General features: G+C 38.1%; 1 protein-coding gene across 1 annotated transcript in view; it reads right to left on the reverse strand.

Annotated features, from left to right (window-relative positions):
• Nucleotides 1-6260: 6260 nt before the first annotated feature.
• The window catches only part of PCDH10 (protocadherin 10), a 62404-nt gene continuing 43477 nt past the window's right edge, over nt 6261-25187 (reverse strand). The window contains exon 5 of the mRNA XM_027066110.2: nt 6261-6866. Coding sequence (XP_026921911.2) covers nt 6799-6866 — 68 coding nt within the window. The 3' untranslated portion in view covers nt 6261-6798. The remainder of the gene's footprint in view (nt 6867-25187) is intronic.

The following is a 25187-nucleotide window of genomic DNA, read 5'->3' on the forward strand; positions in this document are numbered from 1 at the left end:
TATTCCGTTGACAGAGCACAGGCAGAGTAGGTTTAGCATAATTCTGAAGGGCACTAGGATTTCCAGAATGATAAATGAGTATTGGCTTCCATTTAAGACACCATCTGCATTAACCCCTCGCAAGAGACTCACCCTATCCTTTATGCTTTGAAACCAGGTATTGACTTATCCCTTCTAGCTATGAAGTCCAAGGTGGTATCTTCTTCCAATAGAAGGATGTTTCATCTACACAGAAAATCTGTTGTTTAACTAGTCATCCTTCTTATTTATCTTATCTAGATCTTCTAGACAACTTGCTGTAGCTTCTCTATCAGCTGCTTACCTCGCACTTTTATGCTGTGAAGACAGCTTCTTTTCTTACACCTCATAAACCAATCTCTACTAGCTTCTACTGTTCTTCTGCAGCTTCCTCACCCCTCTCAGCCTTCATAGAGTTAAAAGAGTTAGGGCCTTGCTCTGGATTAGGCTTTGGTTAGAGGAAATGTTGTGGCTGGTTTGATCTTCTATTCAGACCGCTGAAACTTTCTCCATAATCAGCAATAAGGCTGTTTTGCTTTCTTATCATTCACGCGTTCATTGGAGAAGCACTTTTAATTTCCTTCAGGAACCTTTTCTTTGTATTCACATTTTGGGTAACCGTTTGGCACAGGAGGCTTAGCTTTTGGCCCATCTCCGCTTTCAATAGGCCTTCTCACTAAACTTAATCATTTTAGCTATGGTTTAACGTGAAAACCATGTGACTCTTCCTTTCACTTGAACACTCAGCAACTATTATAGGGTTAATAATTGGCCTAATTTCAGTATTTCAGGGAATAGGGAGAGGGAGAGGGGTGGGGGAATACCAGTGGGTAGGTCAGTGAGAACACATGTTTATTGACTCAATTTTCTGTTTTATCTGTGTACTGTCAATAGTGCCTCAAAATCGTAGCCTCAAAAATTACTGATCACACACACAGAAAAATCACTGATTACATATCACCGTGACAAATATAATAATAACAAAAATATTTGGAGGGCACTTGGGTGGCTCAGTCAGTTAAGCGTCTGGCTCTTGATTTTTGCTCAGGTCATGATCTCGCAGTTCAAGAGATGGTGCCCTGCATTGGGCGCTGTGCTGACAGTAACAGAGCCTACTTGAGGTTCTCTTTCTTCCTCTCTCTCTCTCTCTCTCTCTCTCTGCCCCATCCTCATGCACTCTCTCTCCCAAAATAAATAGAAACTATAAAAAATTTGGAAATATTGGGAGAATTACTAAAATGTGACACAAAGACATGAAGTGAATAAAAGCCATAAGAAAAATGGGACCCCAAGACTTGATGGAGTCCTTTGCCACAAATCTTCAATTTATAAAAAATTTACTTATCTGTGAAGGGCAATAAAGCAACTTATGCCTGTCATTCCTTTAGTAAGAGGAGGCCTTGGCTCATTTAAGTTGGAAGTGAATCCAGAAAATCTGTTAAGTGTGAACAGAAGAGCTGAAAAGCAAGGATTCTCAGAGACTAAATAGTGTTTGGCTCTAGCTTTGGAGAGTACCTTGATCACTTTTGTGGCAGAGGTAAATCAGCAGTACCAGGACAAATTCTGTAGGGTCCACAGTGAGGCTTTAATTTTCTGGTGTGTTGAGTCTGAGAAATCGGCGTGAGAAACATGAGGGTTTGAGGTGCAGGGACATCTGAGTGGTTGAGCTAGGATATACAGAGAGAAAGTGAGAAACCACACATATATCAATCCAGATGTTGTGTAAGTGTGTATTTTTAAGTTAGGGTAGCTTGGACATGTTTACATACTGAGGGACAAACCTGAAATGTTACTGGAGAGGAGGAAAGAAAGGAAGAGATAATTGATGGAGCAAGATGTCCAAAGAGCAAGCAAGAAGAAATGGGATTAAAATCACAAGGGAATGGATCAACCTTAAATTTAAGACTTAGTCTTGTTTCTCACTTGGATCCTTGAATACACCCATGCATACACCTTTCAGTTACCTGAGCCAAAGTACTCCTTTCCTCTTAAGCCAGTGTAGGTTGACATTCTGTCGCTTACAAGTCTTGACAAAGACAAACAGTGACAAAAATTTCCCTTTTAAGACGTAAAGATGGATGCAGATGATGTTGAGACTATGAGACGTTTAGAAGAAGTTACAGGATCCTTTCTGATGGCCAAACTGTTTCTCTAAATTAGGAGGCAAGCTCACCCCTGAAATGTATGGGTGAGACAGGCTTAGGGTTCAGGCTTGAGTAGAGTAGTGATGGGTTAACATTGAGCAGGGAAGGAATAGAAAGTAGTATGAAATGAGATGGCATTGCAAAGCTTAGACTGTGTGATGCCTGATTCCAGGAAATTTAACTAACTATAGATTAGTTGGTTAGTATTGTCAGATTATCCAATTTGCTAAGAACCATTTTTCAGAAAAAAAAACCCACATTTTTATCAAATGTTATGTTAATTCTGATATCCCTTGGTTTTTGAATTGGAAATCTAGGTATCCTTACCCTATATCAACTATTCAAACTTGAAAATGTAGTTACATGATCTGGTATTCCTGATAATTGCACACATCAAACATTAACTAGACAAATCATATTAGAAAGGCTTCCCATTAGAAAGGCTAAAAAAACTATCATTTCCTCCAATGCTTATATTAATTCCCCTCTCTCCATTAAAGTGTGTTTTCGATTCCTTTTAATTAAGAATAAGTAATGAATACAATTTATCAGTGTCTTAAAAAGTTCCTTATGAGCCTTGATTTCATGCAAATCAATTACAAATAATTTGTTTTTAAACAAAAAACACTGTTTTTCACAGCATTTCTGAAGGATGATATACTTTTAGATCACCAGGTAAAATGTTTATTGCATTTTATATATTGTATAACATGCAGGTCTGTATTTATATGTGTGTGCATACATATGCACATACTTGGCTAAAAAGCATTAAACATGATTTTTTTAAGTTGTAAGACTCTTGTGAGACTTTTAACATGGCAAGGTGAATTATAAATCTTTCAGCATGCAATGTCTACTTGAAAATTCCTGGGGCTCCTGGGTGGCTCAGTGGGTTAAGCATCTGACTTTTGATTTTGGCTCAGGTCATGACCTTACAGGTTTGTAAGTTCAAGCCCCACATCCGGTTCCATGCTGACAGTGCAGGGCTTGCTTGGAATCTCTCTGCCATCATAAAAAATGAAAACCAAGATTCCTATACTTTTCCCTTTTCCCCCACTTTCAATGAAGCGAAACTGAAGTTCATGTAACACGTTTTGGGAAATTTTAGACAAGGAGATCTCTAAATCCCATTTTACTGCAGCATATTCTATGGAACTTTATTCTATACTATTTTGTTCATGTCCAGTATTGTGACCATGAAGTTCCTACCTCATTTTACACACACACACACACACACACACACACACACACACGCATACAGAGTCTGTATGCATTGTAATTTAAAGATGTAGCAAAAGCATACAACCTACAATTTAAATCTGCTCATCTTTTTCCTCATTTCTAATACGTGTAATACATGCTTTGTTTAAACCACAAGGATATGTGGTTTAAATGTGAGAGAAATACATATATCTTGGTTTATATTTAAAATTTGGCACGTATCTATTTGGGGCATTTCTAATGAAACATAATATGCTAAATTGCCTTATTTTATTTTTTCTTCTTTCCATATTATTTTTTAAATTTTTTTAAATGTTTATTATTTTTGAGAGAGAAAGAGCAAGCAGGGGAGAGGCAGAAAGGGAGGGAGATACAGAATCTAAAGCAGGCTCTAGGCTCTGAGTTGCTAGCACAGAGCCCGATGCGGGGCTTGAACTCACAGACCATGAGATCATGACCTGATCTGAAGTCAGACACTTAACCAACTCAGCCACCCAGGTGCCCCATTCTTTCCATATCATTTAAGGTAGCTGATAGCAGGGGTCCATATGTCAGAAGTTACTTTTAAGTTTCAACACTCACTAGCCTTATAATTAAGAAATAATCAAGTTTACATGCTTCTCATAGTTTCATCATCTGTAAATTGATTAAAAATATCACTTTTTCATATAAATGTTGTGATGAATAGCACAGTACTTGTCACAGATGGAATATTTAAGAAATATTAGTTTTCATTATAACTTTAAAGGCATCATAGTTTTGATTTTAATGTGAGCCCTATAGGTTGACCTTGGTTTGTGCAACAATTTGGAATTGTAAAAAAATTCATGGTAGTGATAGTTTATCACCTTTATCAAGAAAAGATTATTTGTAACATCCACCAATATAACTTAGAATATAACTATTCTCCATCACTAATAACTAGAACCATTTTAGTAGGTCCTTCACGGGATTGACAGAGTTTTTTAGTTTGTTTTTTTATGCTAACCCAGAACTTCCACTGAGCAAGGAGTTTCACATGAATTTATGGAATGAGTATGCCCCCCACCCTGATCATAAAAGATTCTCTCTAGAAAATGAAGATTGTTTTCTTCTTTAAAAAAAATAGTGTTTATTTTTATTTTTATTTTTGAGAGAGACAGAGAGAAAGGGAAGGAGAGAGAGATTGAGGGAGCGGGAGAGGAGCAGAGAGAGAGGGAGACACAGAATCCAAAGCAGGCTCCAGGCTCTGAGCTGTCACCACAGAGCCTGATGCGGGGCTTGAACTCACAAACCGCGAGATCATAACCTGAGCCGAAGTAGGACGCCTAACGGACTGAGCCACCCAGGCACCCCAGGATTGTTTTTTTCTTAAATTATTCCCAACTCAACTTTGATTCATGACCTTAATTTAGATATGAGAACTGATTTGAGTCTCCAGATCAACTTCAGAAATTTACCTAGGTCACATGATTTTCAGCAGTAGACCTAGCAGAATCCAGTTTGAAATAATTTCAGAGGTATCCTGCTGCTCCTTACACACTGTGTATTTTCTACAGTATCAAAGTTAAGAGTGGTACTAATCTAATATATACATTAAGTATATACATTAAGTTACATGTCATATATATATATATACACACATATATATATTTTTAAATTATAGCGCCAAAGCTAATTAATGATTATGTTTTTCTCAACTACTGCTTGAGTTATCATTTCCTTTCATATATATTTTGCAGATTAATAAGTGGTAAGCTTTGCAAAATGCCAAACACAGTACAATTCCCTAGCTGTATTGAACGCATAAATACTCTATTCATCATCTACTCAATTCTGCTTGAATCAGTATTAGTATCAAAGCGTCTATTTTGTCCGAAGTTTTGCCCCCCTCTTGTTCTGATTTCAATTATACTTACTTAGTATCTCTGCACAAGCTAGAAACACCAGAGTTTAGGCGATTTTCATCTTCAATTTTAAGACATATTTCCCTTTACTGACAAAACCAGATGAGATGAATATTTCATTCTTCTGTTTGGATTATAATTTCAAGAGAGAATGTGCCCTTTAAACAGAAAAAAAAAATCTTTATTCATGACTGATCCACAAAACACTTCTAAGATGTACTTTTACTTAACGCAAAGCGGTTGGGATATTAAAAATGAGCAGTGCGTACTCTTTCAACATAAAGTTAGGGTTTTTAGATTCTCCTCGTAAATAAACATAGTGTTGATTTTCAGGTTTGGAACATAGAAAATGCACTGGTTTCCCTTTATGCTTTTATCTTCCTGCTAGCTGTAAGGAAGAGTGTGGGCGCTTTAAATCTTCTTGATGTGTCTGTCACTGGCACAATAAACTCCCCTCCTGTGCAGAAGAGACCCTTGTCTGTCACTGGATCTCTACGGAGGTGAAGATTGCCAAGTGGGTTTTCTGTCGACTTCCGAAAATGTAACCTCCTCATCTAGGCTGCCATCTCTAGTGTGACAGATTGGGTGGATGATTCCATCATCGCATCACACTATGTTTTACCATGTGGGGCCAGATGTCATCTTTGGGGAAGAGAGTTAAAGCTTTTGTCAGAGAGTATTTCTCTTGTTTCACTTAACATCTACTCACCTTTTGGTATTGAAAGAATAAAAAATACAAACTGATAAGACTATCCCCAGGCAGAGTTTTCATGCTACCCAAAGCAGTCTTGGCAGTTATAAAGATCCTTCAATAATCTGTCAAAAACTGACATCACTGTGTAAAGAGCTGTTCATTTCTATATCTCATTTTGGATTGATGTACGTGCACTTTTATATCCTTCAGTTCGATATAACATTTGGCCTTTCATGTTCTCAGTTTAAGCTACAGGGAATTCAAAGCTATTTCAAAGCATAATTATATCAATCTGCATATAAAAGGCTCTATGTCCTACAGAGGGTTCGATGGAAAAGCAAACTCTTTCAAAGAAGAAAATTAGAAGTAATTCCCACAACTAAAATTCACAAAAGTTAATACATTTTTCATCTGATGAGAACAGTTTTATTTTTTTTAAGCCAATAGAAGTTTAATCAAGAAAGTGATGGGGACTTTTGTGTGAGGTAGGGAGGAGAAGAGGAAGAAAGGAGAGCAGAAAATTGGAGAGGAAGGCAAAGAAACGATGCATGTACATTATACATATTGTTCGATTATACACATCACATCAGAAAACATCAAGAATTCATATTGCTGTGGCAGACAATAGGATTCTCACTTCCATATTGTATTAGTTATCTATTGCCGCATAACAATATATTCCAAATTCAAATACGTATGATTCAAAATTCTTAGTGCACTTTAACTGGGTGTCTCTGACTAAGGTCTCTTCTGGGACTGCACTCCAGATGTTGGCAGAAGCTCTGGTCTCCTTTGAAGATGCCGCCTGGGGAAGGGAGTCTGCTTCAGGGCTCACTCATGTGTTTGTTGAGAGGCCTTGATCTCGCACCGCGTGGGTCTCACCACAGAGCTGCCTCCAGATCTCTGCAAGCAATCCAAAAGAGAATGAGAGCGTGTATAAGAAGCTTCCCAAGATGGAAAACATAACCTTTTCATAACTTAACATCAGGACCACATTCTGTTTCGTAGAAGTGGGCTCCGTATCTCAACAAGCTTCAAGGGAAGGGGGGTACTCAAGCGTTCAATACCAGGATATGGAAATCACGATGGGCCATTCCAGGGGCTGCCTACCCTGTGTATATACAGCCATGTGAAGTAACTTCGGGCACTTTTTTATATTACGAAAGACTTTTCAAAATAGAAGTCCTGTGAGTATGGTTTTAACCTGAAAGTAAATGTGACTACACGAATTTATTTTTTCCAAATATTTGCTCTCCAAATATGATCTTAGTAGTTTTCAAATGTTTCATAACTTGAAAATCACAAGTACAGTTGCTTCAATCTTTAAAGTGACCTTTTTTGGTCTTTTTTTTTTTTTTATCATAGCATAAGGAAAATTTTTTTAAAAAACCTCCCAAACAAAATTCTGTAAATTCTGGAGCTAGCGAAATACTTAGCACCGAAGTTGTGGAGCATATGGTTATCCTAGTCCCAAACAGTAAAATGCGTCTGTCTGTGCCAGCTCTTCATTACCGGCTCATTAACACTCAGGTGTCAATTGCTGGTGGCAAAGGCAATACCCAAATGGCCTAGTTTCTGTCATGCACAGTGTAATTACATTGACCTCAAGTACTAAAGCTCGCAAGTTGCCTGATACGATTTGGACACTAATTTCAGGCACTATTCAAAGTAGAATAATATGGTGAATAAACCAATGTAATAAGAGAAAAGCACTATGAGGTTTCCAGTTATTTTTTTTCATATGTAACTGTAACCTTAAAGACAGTCGACTGTTCTGTTACATACAACGACACATAGGACACGTTTAGCTTTAACATTATTGATCTAAAATTTTGTTAGATCTTGAGATAATGATAAAGTTGTTACAAGCCAAAAGTGAAAACTAAGTTGTTGTAATAGTCACGTTTGGGAAAATAGAAATTCCATATCATAGTTTATAATCTCATTTATTGATATGTAATGGGAGCATTATTTATATCTTATGTTTAAATTATGAATTCCCAGGGGGGCCTGGGGGGCCCAATCGGTTAAGCGTCTGACTTTGACTCAGATAATGTTCTCACGGTTCATGAGTTCAAACCTCAAGTTGGGCTCTGTGCTGACAGCTCAGAGCTGGAGCCTGCTTCGGATTCTGCGTCTCCCGCTCTCTCTGCCCCTCCCCACTCTCACTCTGTCTCTCTCCCTCAAAAATAAATAAACATTAAAAAAATTTAAATATTAATTTAAATGTGACCAAATGTAAAGCAAATCTATATAATCCTAGCAACCAATAAATATGTACTTCCAGCAAGAATTACACCATCTCTTAATAATCTAAGAGCAGATTTCTTCATCACTTTCTGTTTAAGACTTTGCTATTATGTGCAAAGCTTATTTTTAAGGTTCCAGTTGAAAAGAGAGAGGGGATGAATTCATGCACGAAACTTAACTTTTTATAAAACTTCACAGAAACGAAAAGAACATTTTATATGGAAAAATCTACAAGATCAATTAAAAGACAAAAAACAAAACAAAATAAAACAAAACACCCACCACCAACAACAACAGTGATAAAACAACTGTAACAATATTTTGGAAGTTTGGAAGTGGACCACCAAAATGTTATCGACTTACTAGTTTTGAAAGTGTTTAATTTTGAGCTGAAAGTTAAGAGTTTAAAGAAAAAAAATCTGATTTATCCCACAGAATATTCCAAAGTCTCAGGAATTAATAGAACAAATTAGTTCTGAAGTGGGAGTGAATATAAAAATAAAAAGAAGGATCAAAAATGTCATCGAGAGGCAATTAGACTCCCAGGTTTCCCTCATCCACTGTGCATAAGTAGGTGATCAATTATCCCCTCTGGTTAGAAGACAGGAGATTTATTCTCGAAGGAGGTTAAAACAGAGGTGCCTACATCAGAAGACAGCAGGTACAGTTTAATGTGAGATCATCATACCCAGAAAACTTAGGGTTTTGAGTATTCCAGACATCTTTCCCCAATTAACTTTCAGAATGCATGTGCCCAGGCAGAAGACCCAAAAATACTTCCCTGAATGTCTCTAACTAGCCTAAGAAGAAAAATATACTAAACATATTTACACTGGGGTTTCCTTAACTAAATGATCCAGCAAGATCACCCTATAGACAAACATATTCAACAAGCTTTCCACACAAAACAGTTTTACCTTCAGCAATTTTGAATACTGTTTTATTTTAATAATTTATTGTCAAGTTAGCTAACATACAGCATAGTCTTGGCTTCAGGAGTAGATTCCCGTGAATCATCACTTATGTACAACACCCAGTGCTCATCCCAACAAGTGCCCTCCTCAATGCCCATCAACCACTTTCCTTTCTCCCCCAACACCCATCACCCTCAGTTTGTTCTCTGTATTTAAGAGTCTCTTATGTTTTGCCTCCCTCTCTGTTTGTAACTTATCTTCCCGCTCTTTTTTTTTAAGTTTATTTATTTTTGAGAAAGAGAGTGAGTGAGAGCAGGGGAGGGGCAGAGAGAGAGGGAGACAAAGGATCTGAAGCGGGCTCTGTGCTGACGGCAGAAAGCCCCATGGGGGGCTCAAACCCAAGGACTGTGAAATTATCACCAGAAGCTCAACAGACTGAGCCACCCAGGAGCCCCTAGAGTACTGTTCTTAATTATGGGTACACAGCTAAGTGTAAATGTCACTAGACATCTGCAAAAAACCCCTACCATAATTCCTGGAAAGAGATATTATTCAGGAAAAATGAAATGCAATATAAACTATCATCACTATTTTCAGATGAATAAGAGAAAATATTGAATACATTAAAAGAGTTCAAAATACTTTAAAAAAGAATTTTGGGAAAACATGAAGAACTTTTATACTTAAAATAATAATAAAATAATGAAGTTAAAAGCTCAATAGAAGGTTGGAAGATAAACATAAGAAAATCACTGACAAAGTAGATTAAAAAACTGTACAAAGTAGGGAAGAAAACATGAAGAATATTGGTAGGTCAGTAAAGGAGGTTCTATATTCAAATAATAAAGGATAAAAAAGATGAAAAAATGGAAGAAATGATGAAAGCAATAATTAAAAAAAAATCCAAAACTTGAAAGGCTTGGGTTTAAAGATTGAAGAAACTTAATAAGTGTCTGCAATTCAGATGGAAACAGATCCACATCAAATTACATGATATTATGAAATTTCAGAACTTGATGACAAAGAGACCCTCCCATAAGAATCCCATAGGAGGTGGGGGACCTATGTTCATAAAAAGTTTAGTTTAGTTTTACTTTGGAAAATGTTCTACTTTAAAAAACAATATAGAAAACCTTTCAAAGAATCAAAGCTTAATATCTCACAAATTTGGTTTGAATCTAGTGACCGAGACCTACATCATTCAAGGGGTCTCAGGGATTTTGGTCCTCTGAAACAGCCTACTGTTCATTCTTGCAGTATGACCAAAATTAAGCCCAATATATGTCTTGTCTTTACATCTGGCATAACCAGGAAGACTTGAAATAACCTAACTCCAAGTTTCTCTCTCCATTCTGCTCCCAAAGATAATATTCCCTAGCAGGACAACCCTACCGGCCAAAGGGCTCAGGTGAAGGTGGGTGTCAGTTCCCTACTAACTTGCAAAACAAGCCAATTCAAAAAGCCTATCCTATCTCATCAGAATCAGGGAGCACCTCACTCTCTTGATGCTACAAAGACCTGCCTCCATGACCCCTGGTTGTTCACTCTGTTCCTGAGTGCAGCCCTGTGAGGCCTTGTGCAGGATCCTTCCTGCCACCTTCCACCCCAGGGTTGTGATTATATGAGATTAACAAATTGCTGTTGGTCTATTCTGTCCTATGTCAGATGCTACATAGTCTCCAACTCCATTAATCTGGAGCAGAAATTTTCCCCTCACCAATGGAGTGATTAGGAGGCAAGTTAAACAACCCTAAACAAGATGATCCAACAATGATCAAGGAGACCCAGCCAGCTTGAATTAACTGCTCTTGGATAACTAAATGGTTTCATGATACAGGGAAGGCTGCCTGGGACTAAACTGCTTGTTACTGGTGGACTTGCACTTCGGCCTACTGGACCCTGTGTTGTCTTTAGCAGGTATTTCCCTCCCTTTCCACCCCAAAATGCTCTTGTTCTAAAGAAGAGAATTGTGGTTAATTCCCTATACCTCAGCATGATGTTTTGTCAGTTTTAGTCTACATTTGGCAGGTGTCTCTAGGACCTCTGCCTGTAAAAGCAGTGATAACACAGCACCATACCTGGTCTTCTGGTTCTTCAGCTCTACTTACCAAGGAATAAGCTAGAGCTCTCTGGTCACTGGATCTAACTTGGGAATCATTACTAGCTGCTTGGACAGCCATCTGGACATTACTGTGATTGCACACCATCAGAGGGATTCCAGGGATGGCTCATTATGTGGTTCGTGGAAAAGAAGGACATCACTACCCTACAGAAGATTAATCATGGGACCTAAGTCACTTAATAAGTCACTTAATAAGAGTCGTTCAGGCAATGGCAGCTACCTTGCCCATTTCCTGTGCTACTGTTTCCCGTGCTGCTATCCCAAGTATTTTCCTGATCTCCAAGTGTAGGTATACATGTCTGGCAACCCATGGACCAGGCACTGATGGGAAAAAAAAGAAGAAGAAGAAGAAGAAGAAGAAGAAGAAGAAGAAGAAGAAGAAGAAGGGGAGGAAGGAGAAGAAGAAGGGGAAGGGGAAAGAGCATTGGGTACCAGTTCCTCCCCAAACAATGGAGGAGGTAACACAACTGCCGTCTCAATGAAAAGGCCCTAGCAGGGATGCCTGGGTGGCTCAGTTAGTTAAGCATATGACTTTGGCTCAGGTCATGATCTCACAGTTTGTGGCATTGGGGTCTGTGCTGATAGCTCAGAGCCTGGAGCCTGCTTTGGATTCTGTGTCTCCCTCACTTTCTGCCCCTCCCCTGTTTGTGCTCTGTCTCTTTCAAAAATAAATAAACATTAAAAATTAAAAAAAAAAAAAAGATAAAAGTCCATAGACAATGTGCCTGGGCTTGTCTTAGTGCTGCTGGCTACTAGCATGCCAAAGGGCTAACTTTCTAATCATAGGGCTTGACTGCATGACTAGCACCATAGACAGGAGGATTTTACTAGCGGTGAACCCTGACCTTGGGAACAGGAAAAGGAAAGCTATTTCCCTGGAAAAGGAAATAGCTGTCTATAGGAGTTGCTGGGCTGCCAGGTTTTTCTCCTCCCCTATGCAGAAGGTCTGTACCAGGTTGTAAGTTTCCTGTGGACTTCTGATAAAGGAAACTGCTCTCCTTGGCCTTGCACTATATACCATTAGAGTGGTAGTTCTTGGCCACACACTGAGCTCTTCTGAAAACAGTCTCTCACAGCCCCTGCACATCTATTCCTCCATACCAAGCTAACCATTATGCCTTGGGTCGTGGAGCTAACATGCTCCATGCTTTGCATGGCTCACAAGCTTTGCACAGTTATCAAGCCTTCCGTTCTACAAGCTGGAGTCAAATCTGACCCTCTGACATATCCCATCTGCAGGGTGGTGTAGCCCCACCTCTCCTCAGTTCCTTGACACATGACATGGTGGTAGAGAAGATCAACCCTCTCCTAGACCCCTTAGCCACATGGAGAGCCCCTTAGGAGCAACCGAGTGAAAAATTAAAGGGAGTTTATATACTTTATGGGCCATATTGCCACTCTTCTCATATATGATGGAACTTGGTGGAATGTTTCTGGGTTTCATTCTTTATTCAGGATGTCCTTGTAAAACAACAGGATCTAAGTGTCAGCCATACATCAGGTAGTCATCTTAGCACCACATACCCCGGCCAGAAAATGGCTCCATACGTACATATTCATAAACTCTTGGTGTATTACATAAGAATTGCTTCCTTTGAGGTAAAGCACTCTGGGAACCGCTTGTCTAACAGAGACCCAAAATATAAATCAAGGTAACGATGTCACTACCTGTACTAAAGCCACAATTCAAGGCTTTGCCGGTATACTCTTCATCCCCTTTGGAATTTCAGAGATTATTGATAGTGGCCAAGGCATTCATTTCACTTCTCAAAACAGACAATGTTGGACTCTTGAAGAAGACATTCAATACAACTTCCATGCCCTCTATAGACCTAATGTCCCCTTCAAAGAATTCCAAATAGAGCAAATAACCCCCCGTCGTTGCCACAGATATGGTTTAGTCTCAATCCATGTGCCATGGGGACATGCAGTCCCTGTACTAATGCCACCAGCTTCCTTTATTTCCTTTACTGGTCATAAAGGGAAGACCTCTAAAGTTCATGTTTTCAAAGGTCACCTCACTATGTGGCCCTCTGTGTTGGGGTGGGGGGGAGTAGCTGATGTATTAAATTAAAAAAATGCAGTTTATGATCTGCTGAATGAGGAGGCATAAGTCACCCATACAAGTTTGGCAGATAGCTCCCTTAGCATCTGAGCTCCCACTTTGGGGAAGTAAAACCCAGGATTATTTTGATCAATAACACAGTTTCAATACACTCACACAAAGGAAATAAAATCACAAGGTTTACTAGTTACAAATCTCAGGGTGGGGGGCAAAGAGCCAGGGAAAGGGCAGTCCCCTGTCCCAGGCCACGAGTAAGGAGACAGAGAGCAGGGTAGTAAGCACCTATAAGGTGGTTGGGGTGGAGATCACTAACTTTTCACTGGCTTGATTCTAAGTGGTTATTCTAAAAGGTGTCCTGGGAAAAGCAAAGCAGGAACTTTTGATGGGAATCCTAAGCTCAGGTCCTTATCTAAATGTCCAGACTCTGAGTCTATGCAGGGTTATCATACTGTGGAATGCTTAGGCAGCAACTCAAAATCGTTGTTTTTCTCATCACACTGCCTCTTCCTCCAGGTCAAGTGCCTACTTCATGTGTTGGAGAGGTACTTCTCTTACCTAGAAATCTCAGTTCATCACCAAGATAAAAATTGATGTCAAGACATTGGGGAGTCAATTTGATATGAGGACTAAAATTAAAGCTCAATATTATGTGGTGCCTTGACATCTGACCTATCTTAGAGTGCCTTGAATGGTCTAATCTTACCTCCCTCATTCCCCTCTGGAAAGGGAGATCCAAAGAGCCGAACAGCTCTGCTGGACAGGGGGACCAGGCCCAGTTCATTCTTAAGTAGTGAGGTTTCATTTCCCTGCTAGCTCCACTGAATTCTCCCTGGTCACATCCTCCAGCAGGAACCAGAGAGAATCCCTCCCTCTTGATACCAAAAGAAAGCCTGCCTCTCACGGCCCCTGGTAGTGTCACCCTGTGTTTCGTGTGATATCCTTCTTCCCCAGCCTGTGAAAATACATGACTCATAAATTGTTGTCAATTTCATCTGTCTGTCCAGTGTCAGATATTGTATGTTCTCCATCCCCATAACCCTAGGATGGAAATCTCTCCCTCTCCAACAGGGTGAATAGTGGATGACTAAAACCACCCTTTACCTAACTTCTTTTTCTTTCAGTATTTCACTAAATTAGTTGAAGTTAGTTGACGATGATTTTATAAAGTCCAGTTATTCAGACCTATTCTTGGTGAAGCGGCAGTTGCTATATGGGATTTCTCTGGGAGATGTACTCATATTTGTTTGACTTTAGTTTTGCTTATTCACTGCCAACATAGCATGTTGTTAAGAGGAATAAAAATGCATATGTGAAAACAACATTTTATTCTAAATATAAACCATAAAAGGACAGTCAAAACTGTCTAGTTTCTTAGGCCACATTTCATGGTGCCTTATACATGTGAACCATCCTTAGAAATGAGCATGTGGCATAGGGGGAGCATTGAAATTTAAAAATATGAAGTGGAGTTCTAGATGCTATAACTTATTTTTATATTTTTTAAATATAGTTACTTCTAGGATTTCAAGTTAAAAGAAGACACAGGGACTAGAAATGCAGCCTGGCACAGGTGAAGAATTCAGTCAAGAGATAGGGTTCAGGCGTTAAGTTCATGGTTATGCTCTGCCATCATCTGGTCTATATTGGTCTCATTTTCTTCATAAGTAGGTTAAGGACCAGAATATTTTCAAAGACTTGCTCTTCACTAAAAGCCTATTATTCTGTGGGGCCCACTTAAAAAGAAATAAAACATAGAAAATGACATTCATTGCTGATAGTAGTTGATGAATAAAGGTCAAGAACCATGAAGGTGTTTTGATTTAAAAAAAAAATCTGCTGAAAATGTTAGTTGAACTTAGATGGAAAGGAAATATAAATAAATAGATTTTACGATTCTTATAACTTTATTTTTATTTATGTATCTTCCTCTTCATTATGTAGTATCATGCATGTGTCGCAAAAAGAGTGAGAGGGTTTTTGACTTAATCTGCATCCTTTTTAAATTAGTCAAGACCCCTTTTGGCATATACACTAGCCAAAGTTGCACAGGGGAAAAAAAGAAAACCTTTAAAAATATTTCTAATTTACATATTACATATGTATTACATATTACATATGTAATTATTTCTACATAAACATAATGAAAAAATTCAGGTTAAGAGACATAATTTAAATGATTCTAGTTATATTACTACATGGAGAATAAACTAGAATACAGTAGAGAGACTACTTTTGATATAAGGATAAAAATCTAAAATTTTATGGTATGTTTAAATATAACTCAGTTCAATTTCCACTTGGATAGCAAGCATAGCAAAAAATTGAATGATAAAAGGAAATTAGCAAACCCTGCTACAAATAAGATTACCTTCCTCACAAAGCTTTTTTCTTTCTTTTATGTTGCCTTATTTAAGTACAGCATGATCCACTCAGGTGCACACAAAACCCCCGTCATAGTTACTTCTCCCTCTCCTTCATCAGTCAAGGAGCAAGTATAATCTCTTTTCTGAAATGTCTCCCAGTTGTGTCCTTCTTCTTCCATTTTTACTAGTCCAGACTGAAAGTTAATTGTGCTCACTTGCTTCTTAGCTAAAGATTTACAATAAATCTCTGTTATCCCAATTTCTTTTTTTTTCTGTTTTTTTTTTTTAATTTATTTTGAGAGAGAAAGAGAGAGAGAGAGAGAGAGCTGCATGAACAAGGAAGGGGCACAGGGAGAGAGAATCTAAGGCAGGGTCCATGCTCAGCACAGAGCCGGAGGTGGAGCTTAATCTTATGACGCTGGGATCATGACCTGAACCAAAATCAGGAGTCAGTCGCTTAATTCACTGGGCCCCCTTGCCCCCCCCTTTTTTCTTGTTTTTAATGTTATGAATCATCTCATAACATTAAATTAGTAATGCTTTTACATTATGTGCAGCATTTATTTTCATCTTTTCATTATTATTATATCTAATACGGGAATAGACTCTTCTAGAGTGCCAAAGGAACTCTAGTGCCAAAGGAAGTATTACATTTAAACTAAAACTGTGCTTCATATGTAAACTTTAAAAATACTAACAGGGGTGCCTGGGTGGCTCAGTCAGTTAAGCGTCCGACTTCGACTCAGGTCACGATCTCGCGGTCCCTGAGTTGGAGCCCCGCATCGGGCTCTGGGCTTATGGCTCGGAGCCTGGAGCCTGCTTCCGATTCTGTGTCTCCCTCTCTCTCTGCCCCTCCCCCGTTCATGCTCTGTCTCTCTCTCTCAAAATAAACGTTATTTTTTTTTAAATAAAAATACTAATATACTTTGTTCACTTCACCCAACTGATGTGCGATTGAAAACACTCTTCCCACCTCAGCAGCAATACTCTTGACTAATAATCACAGTGTTGTAAACTTGCCATGTAGCTTTATGAAATGTTATGCCAGTGTCACCTGATTCTGCATGATCTGTTCACAGTATTCCCAGTTTCTCCCCTGTACTGGTCCGTACAATTGCAAATGCATTTTCTTAAGATGATTGAGACACCTTTGAACCCAGTAATATTTGCACACATTGTCATGTAAATCCATACATCCTTGTCAGAGAAACAAGGCACACAAAGCAAGCATCTACAGAGGCATCCCAATGAGATAGCTTGGTATTCTTAGATTTTAAAATAAAATTTATATATCCTTTCTATGTTTTACTCCTTTCTAGGGTATACCAGGTCACTTTACCTCATTCTTTATTGTATTTTAACTAGAAATACTCAACCATCTTTTATTTTCATTACTTTTCTCCTTGTTTTAACTTATATATGTATATGACCACATGAACTTTGAAAATCATAACTGGTTCTCAGTCTTTTAAAACTTACTGGAGAATGAAGGAAGACAATGGTTATATTCTCTTTCCTTCTTTTTGGCCTCACATTTCTTACTTTCTCTCTCTAATTCAACTTTACTTGGTACATTTTATTATAAACATTGTGTTGTCTCTTTGTGGTCTTTGTCACCCAGTATAAAATAAGGGTTCTTATCAGAGAGTGTCAAAAGAAATTGACTATTGATTGCCCACCAGTGGAAAAGCCCATGGTAGGGGCGCCTGGGTGGCTCAGTCGGTTGAGTGTCCGACTTTGGCTCAAGTCGTGATCTTGAGGTTCGTGAGTTCGAGCCCCGCATTGGTCTCTGTGCTGACAGTTCAGAGCCTGGAGTCTGCTTTGGATTCTGTGTCTCCCTCTCTCTTGCCCCATCCCTGCTCATAGTCTCTCTCTCTCTCTCCCTCTCTCTCTCTGTCTCTCGAAAAATAAATAAACATTAGAAAAAAATTAAAACAAAAAAAAAATAAAACCAGAAAAGTCCATGGTAGCTTGTTGAAGATCAACCAGGTTTTCTGATAGTCTAAATATTAATTAATAAAGGGGCACAGAATGTGTGTGTTTGCATATAGGATGATTCCCTTCATGTATTCCTCCATGAGTCTCCTTTGTGTTGCTTAATACCTCTCTCCATCTCTCTCTCTCTCACACACACACACACACACACACACACACACACACATCAATTTTGAGAAAAATGTATTGCCAGAAAACCTTGAAGTTGGCCATTCTCTCCATTGTTAATTAGGAAACACAACTAAGAATATAAACACTCTCACACTATGAGGATACAATTCAGTTTCAGGCTTATGCAATTCACCACACCAACGCTTGTTTTCTTCGCTTTTTTCATGATTAAAAGAAGAGTCACTCACAATGATAAAGGGAAAAAGAGGATGGTGACTGTGTTCCAAATTAGATAATTGCAACATTCATTGAATGTTTCTTACGCCCAGGCAGACTGGTTGAGCAATGACCCAATGATTAGCAACTGCTCTCAAAGAAAAGTAAATATGTAAGATGAAACAAAACAAAAACTGTCTTCAATTACACAATATTCTCAATAGAAGTTTTTACATGGATTGATACATTTCTTTTAAAATAGAAATGCTCCCTCTGAGACATTTAGTCACAGATTAATATGAACTGCTTTATTTGATAAGTTTAAAACCCTAGCTTTCAAAATAAGGAAATAAAAATTGCGATTGATTAACAGAGAAAAGCGGAAAATAAAATAATTTTGAACAACCCGAGGACAGCTCTAGAGAACCGGGTCTGCCGAGCTAAGAAATTACAAGTTCAACAAGTCTACAGTTAGAACCACCAGTGAAAAAATCCATTTGATAGAGCAGATACTAAGTACTGCAGATTTACAGGGCACCCCTTTAACTAATCCTGATGTAATCTTGATGTTTACAGGTCATGTTGTAGAAATGAAGAAAGACATTTCCAAGCTCGCCAGGTGCTTGCTTTCCAATAAGGACTATTTGAAAGGGGGAATTTCCCAACAAGTGAAGTCAGACCAACAAGCAGATCCCAGGCCCTCACCAGACCATGTCAGTTATCAGAAGGACAAACTGTTAATATTTATACTAACAGCCAGTATGTTTTGAGGGATGTTATGGAAACAAAGGGGTTTTCTTATGCTCTCTGAGACCCCAGTCAAAAACAGAGAAGTAAATGAACTATTCTTTTACTTTCTGAAATTGCTCTCATCAATATTGAGGCCCACACTGAAAGGACTGAACCTGAATCTCAAGGAAATGCCCTAGCTGACTTTCCTGCACAGACAGCAGCAACAGAATCTTAAAAGTTGTGGCTCAGGTGGTGGACTTTATTCTGCTTCGGCAAAAAATTAACCCTCATTGTCAGACTTTTTTGTCATCCTGATGTTCTTGGCACATAGTAATTGTCTGTTCCTGATTCAGAAAAATATAATAATAATAATAAGATAGGCAAACAGTGGTTTAAATCAAACAGTTTGGGGCTATGGGAGACCGAAGATGATAGTTTATCCTGGCTCCCTAGTAAACCCCAACTTTGGGTTTTTGCACTCCTTTATCTGCCATGGTGCGTTTAAGAGGACTCAAATTATGAATAGACATTGGTATAGCAACTTCTATACAATTGAGAAAACAGTTTACTACCAACATCTAACCTGTCAGATCCATAACACTGGAAAAACTATTTTTGTCCCAAGAGGCCTCAGACTTAATCCTTCTGGTCCTTTTCAGCACTGGCAGCTGAACTTTATTCAACTGCTACTTATTATGGGTTATTGATATGTATTTCTCATTTTATTTATGTTTCCACATGGTTTGGAGCCTCCCCCTGCCACAATGCTGATGCTCTCGCCATGGCAAAGAGATTATTTGAGACTGTGTTTCCCACTTGGGGCATACCTTCCACAATCTCCAGTGATCGAGGCACCCACCTCACTGGATAAATCATACGAGCCTTAATGAAAATCTTGCAGACTTCTTGGAATGATTGCTGTCCCTATCATCCTCAGTCATCAGGCAAGGTCGAGAAAACTAATGGGATCCTCAAACTCAAAATCTCTAAACTTGTTGGAACTACTGGACTCCATTGACCTAAGGTATTGCCTCTGGCCTTGCTGACTGCTCTCAGATCCCTTTCGGGAAACAAACTCTACATGAGATAGTCACCAGTAGACCAATGTCTATTGGTATACAACTTTCTGCTGATCCCTTGTTGTCACGATAGTATGACTCGTTACCAAAAGTATTTAATGTCTTATATTAATATATATTAATAAATATGTCAATAATGTCTTATTTAGTGTCTTATATACGATCATTATTTAACGTTTCTAAGTATCAACAGATTAAAGAAGACTTCCAAGTCTTGGGATCCAAGATCTCAATTCAAAAGATTCTGTTTGTTGGTCATTGTCTGAAGCCTAGTGACTGGGTATTCTGGAAACATCAACCTGAGCCCCACCGGAAAGAACATTACTGAGTCTTCTTGACCACTGACACTGCTGCAAATCTAGAAGACACTGAGTCTAAGGTACACATCTCACAGCTAAAGAAGGCTTTACCTGACATCTTGGCCTGTACAGACGCTGAAGACCCCCAAATCAAACTGACGAAGAATAGAAGCAGCTGACATGAGTGTAGGCTCCTTCTACCCAGGACACCAGATCCACATTTCATACTTTAACTGAACATGAAAGCTTTTTTTTTTTTTTCCTTCTCTTTCTTTCCTTTACTCTGACATTGGTCTGGAAAGATACACAACACCCCCATCCATATTTCCTACACCAATGCTAATGGGGGTGAACTCGTCAATCTTGGAAGTCTCTTACCAAGTTCCACTTTTATGATCAGAATATCCAGTGCCTTGTTTTTTTTTTTTTCCCCTTTCTCCAATTATAGCTGTATTTAAGCAGTTAGACCCATATACCTATGTAAATCTTTGTACAATCCCACTCCCACATTGCCATGAACATCTGGATCAGATCTGCCCACTAAGAGATCTCTTCAGCAGCACCCATCTTTGCAAGGCCTTTTTATTTCAGACAATGAGATTTACTTTCTGAATGTGCTGAGAACCTCATTGACCCCTGGGTTGAATGGGGTAAATGCATTAATCTCTGTAAACGAATCCATTAACAGAACCTCCTTAATGGGAATGGTTTGTGCCCTAATTGGCTTTGTCTTTGTCTATGATACTTTTCATTCTTCTTGGACCTGAATACCTAGTTATGGCTGGTACCTAACTGGGCCATGCCTCTTGGGTTATCCAACTGTGCCTCTAATTTTCCACAAACTAAGATACTTCGTGAATTGACTCCCCTGAATTCACACCATCCAATTAGAAAGAACCTCTCAGGAGCCACTAGTGACTCAGGATTTGCTTCCTTTGGCAGGGCCATACTTCCTTGGCCAGGAGTAAATGTAAATGAGAATATGATGGGAAACCTCTCCCTAATTCTTGAAGATATTGTAGAATCTGATGCTAAAACAATAGCTACCCAAGAAAAATTTTTAGATGTTTCTGACCAAGGTAGTTCTTAAGGACAAGATTGCTCTTGATTATCTTTTTTTTTTTAATTAAAAAAAATTTTTTTTATTTATTTTCGAGATAGAGAGACACAGCATGAGCAGGGGAGAGGCAGAGAGAGAGGGAGGGAGACAGACAGAATCTGAAGCAGGTTCCAGGATCTGAGCTATCAGCACAGAGCCCGACGCGGGGCTTGAACTCACAGACTGTGAGATCATGACCTGAACCGAAGTGGGACACCCAACCGACTGAGCCACCCAGGCGCCCCAGCCCTTGATTATCTTTAAGCTCAGCAAGAAGGTATCAGTACTATGGCCAACACCAATGTGCTGCACCTGGATTAATACTTCTGTGGAAGTTGAAACCTGGTTATATAAGATCATTGAGCAAGCCACTTGGCTTAAAAAGGTGACTCTTTTAGGGGGGTCTTTCTTTGACTTTTTTGATTTTGATTGGTTTGGGTTTGGGGGACCATGGCTCCAAAGTGCACGCCACACATTAAAAACTATCCTGCCTATTATAATCATAATAATCTCCCTAGTGCATTGTATTCTCTCAAAAGCTTTAAATGTATGTTCACAGCTGCTAGCCACCAAGAAAATGATGTCCCCAAGACTTGGATTTCAAAAAAAGAAGCAAAGAGAATGATGAATCTAAGGACTATGAACCTGGAACAGTGACCTATGGAAACCACACAAAGAAACAACAAAAGCTGCGAGTGGTAGCCGAGAGGGGTGCTAATGCCTTCAATTTTGATGACATATCTCAGTCAAGCTGACAGTCTGATCTAAAGGAAGGAATTGTTGAAAAGGAAACCACACATCCAAAATGGAGTTGCTTCTGCTAGGCCCGCATTGCCAAACAGGGGCTTTATTCCTAACCTAATTGTAGTTTCAACCTTCCCCAGAAATGCAATCTTTCTGGAATTCTCTGCTCAGCACCAGTGAAGTAATCCACGTAATAAGTCCCTGTTAGCCCCCAAAGGGAGGCGATCTTGCCTATCTTGCCTGAAATAGTCCTTTATTTGGTTTATGATTCCCTTGTTCTGGATTTATGAAACCTTTCCCTTTCTGTAGCCCTTTGGAGCTCTTTTCTACTTGCTAGATGAGATGTCAGATTTCTGAATTGTTCGATAAAGCCAGTTAGAACTTTAAAATTTACTCAATTGAACTTTTGTTATTTAACACTGTCCAGATTCATTTTATGATATATCATATGCAAAAAAATATGATTCTGTCAATTATTCAGTAACTCCAACAAACATTTATTTGCATGAAAATAGAAAGTTATTCAAAAAGCACATTGGGGGTCAAGGGGAAAATATCAGGTAAATATATCCTAGTGCAATCATACATATATATTTTTCAATAGTAGGGAGAGAGGGCTATTTGAGAGTTGCAAAGGGGGGCGAGGGAAACAACTGGAGCTCAGCAGCTGTGAGTTTTACTTCCTGGACTCCATACCACCAATAAATAGAGAGGCAAAGGTGAACTGAGCTGGTGAGTAGATACCAAAGGCAAGTTAACTTTCATCTTGCAATTTTGCAATCAGCGCTGGTTAAATACAACTCAGAAGCAGACTAGAGTTTTAAGAAAGGAATGATTTCCATTTGTTGCCTGTATTCCATACTTTTGAGAATCAAGAATAGCGACAAAGTGATGAAAAGCAATATTAATAATTAAATACACCACTTAATGTGCGTTGGCATTGTGCTATGCATTTCACACATGTCAGTTCACCTAATTCTCATAAGAATTTCACAGCTAAGTGTACTTCATATTTTACAAAAGTAAAGATCAAAATTCAGATGTGAGATAACTTTTTGAAAAGATCTCCCCTGACTTTCTATAGCATTAAAGAAATTTAAATTTGAAATAGTGATCATACGATGCGGTGCTTTTCAAACATTTGGGTAATGATTCACAGCGAGAAATATATTTCACATTGTGACCTATTTTACACATGTATCGGAAAGAAAATGTTTCACAAAGAACTATTTGTCTTTACCATGAGTGACGTGTTTTCATACTCTTCTACTCTACTTTTTTTCCTATTCTATTTACTTCTAGTTTTATTTTTATGTTATTGTCTTAATACACTGAATTACTCTTGTGACCCACTATTGGGTTTTGACCACAAATTTGATTACTTAATTATTTGACTGTTGAATTATTTCACATTTTCCTATAGTTTCTTTGGTTCTCAAAGCAAACTAGACTTTTCATGAAGGCAGATATTACTATGCATTCCTACCTCTCCTCATTGCTGGACCTTAATAGAAGTGTGTAATTTAATAAAATTTAATTTTTACATCTGAAAATTCATAATCTTGGGTACATAGAAGAGTCCATGATATGATTCCCAGAAAGGGTAAAAGTAAGGGACAGTTGGGACAGGTCTAGGGGAACAAAGCAACTTGTAACTATCGCTGTTCACATTCTCTTGAGAATCATTCCTGTATATTTTTATTAGTTTTTTTCCCACCATAGGGCTGGCCTTATTAGACATAAAGAGCAAGAGAAACACCTAGTCCAATCCCTATCCCTTGTTGCTTCATAAAATGAGCTTCTGTCCAGGTATGTGTAGTTTGAACTCAAGAAAATTGGTTACGTCAACCACACATTAGGTTACAAAGCACACTTTTCTTTTACCTTTTAGTTATTTCAGAATATAAATTTCTGTAAGATTTGTCCAGATTAGTATCATTATTAAAAAACACTATACCTTAATTTATATTTTCTTCTTGGAATATGATACCCATATGAATTTTATTTTTTTCTTATGTGTCCATTGATTTTAAGTATGAAATAATTTGTGTCTAAAATTTTAGATAAAATATTTTCCTTTTATTGCTCGAAGGCACTCATATCCTGTGTCAAACATCTACATTATTCCTTGTGGGCCCTTGGTATTACTACAAATCAAAAAACTTAAGAAGAAAATATAACAATAGGTGGAAAAATATATACATTTAAAATATTCATTGTGGGTATCATGAGAATCATATAGAATTAAATGCCTACTTTCAAAAGTGTAAATATCGCAAAATCCTTTAAACCTAGCATATGTTTCTTCGAATGAGACTCAGTTTTGAACAGATGTCCCCTTAGACCTGTTATATTAAGACTGAATTTACTAAATCAGCATTAGTTGTTTTTAAACTTAGGGCCATATTTTGCCACTGATTTTTATTCAAAGCTCCCACGGGCGTCAGTGGAAGATCCATGCATGGAAAAATGGCATAATATGTATCCTAGTTTTATTTATTTCATGTGTATACAGCAGTATAAAATAATATATTACATTTACACTCATTTTACTTATGTATTATTATAGCATTCACAGTAACAAACACTATAGTTAAGATTTAAACTCATCTTTTGTTATAATACCCTGTTTTCACTTACAGATAACTGTCTTGAAAATGTGTTTAGAGCTGAAATTCCCTGCTTACTTTCAGCTCTATGATGTACGGATGTATTGGAAGTCTGAGTTCTATCGTTCAGAAGTTTTTGAGTTTCATGCGAGATTTTAATATTTGCATCATTACTGCAAAAATTGCACGCAACTCAAAAACGTCTGAAGTGTAAAACTTCAAACTAAGCATGTGACAAGTTTTCAAGAAATAAAAGTCATTTTTCTAATTTTACAAATACTTAAAAAATAACAGTGGTTAGAAATACATGCATGCACACTAAAGGTATTAGAATTTTAGTCATATTATTGCCTGCAATACTCTGGCGGCACCCATCTTCCCAGCATTCTCATAGAATGCTATAATCTAAAACCTATGCCAAGTTTTAGAAGAAACAAAAATATTCTATTGAACAGTAGCTTCACAAATTACTGTATAAGGATTTTGTTCGACCTAGCAGAGGGATAGTCCTTGAAGTGCTAACAATATATATAAAATAATTTTACTACTCCATGGCATAAAAAATATGGAATTTTGTCATTTTCTGTTTTTCCTTGTTAAAAAGGAACATAAAAAGGATGTTAAGT

This window comes from Acinonyx jubatus, chromosome B1 (genome assembly GCF_027475565.1).
Source record: "Acinonyx jubatus isolate Ajub_Pintada_27869175 chromosome B1, VMU_Ajub_asm_v1.0, whole genome shotgun sequence".
NCBI classification, from domain to species: domain Eukaryota; kingdom Metazoa; phylum Chordata; class Mammalia; order Carnivora; family Felidae; genus Acinonyx; species Acinonyx jubatus.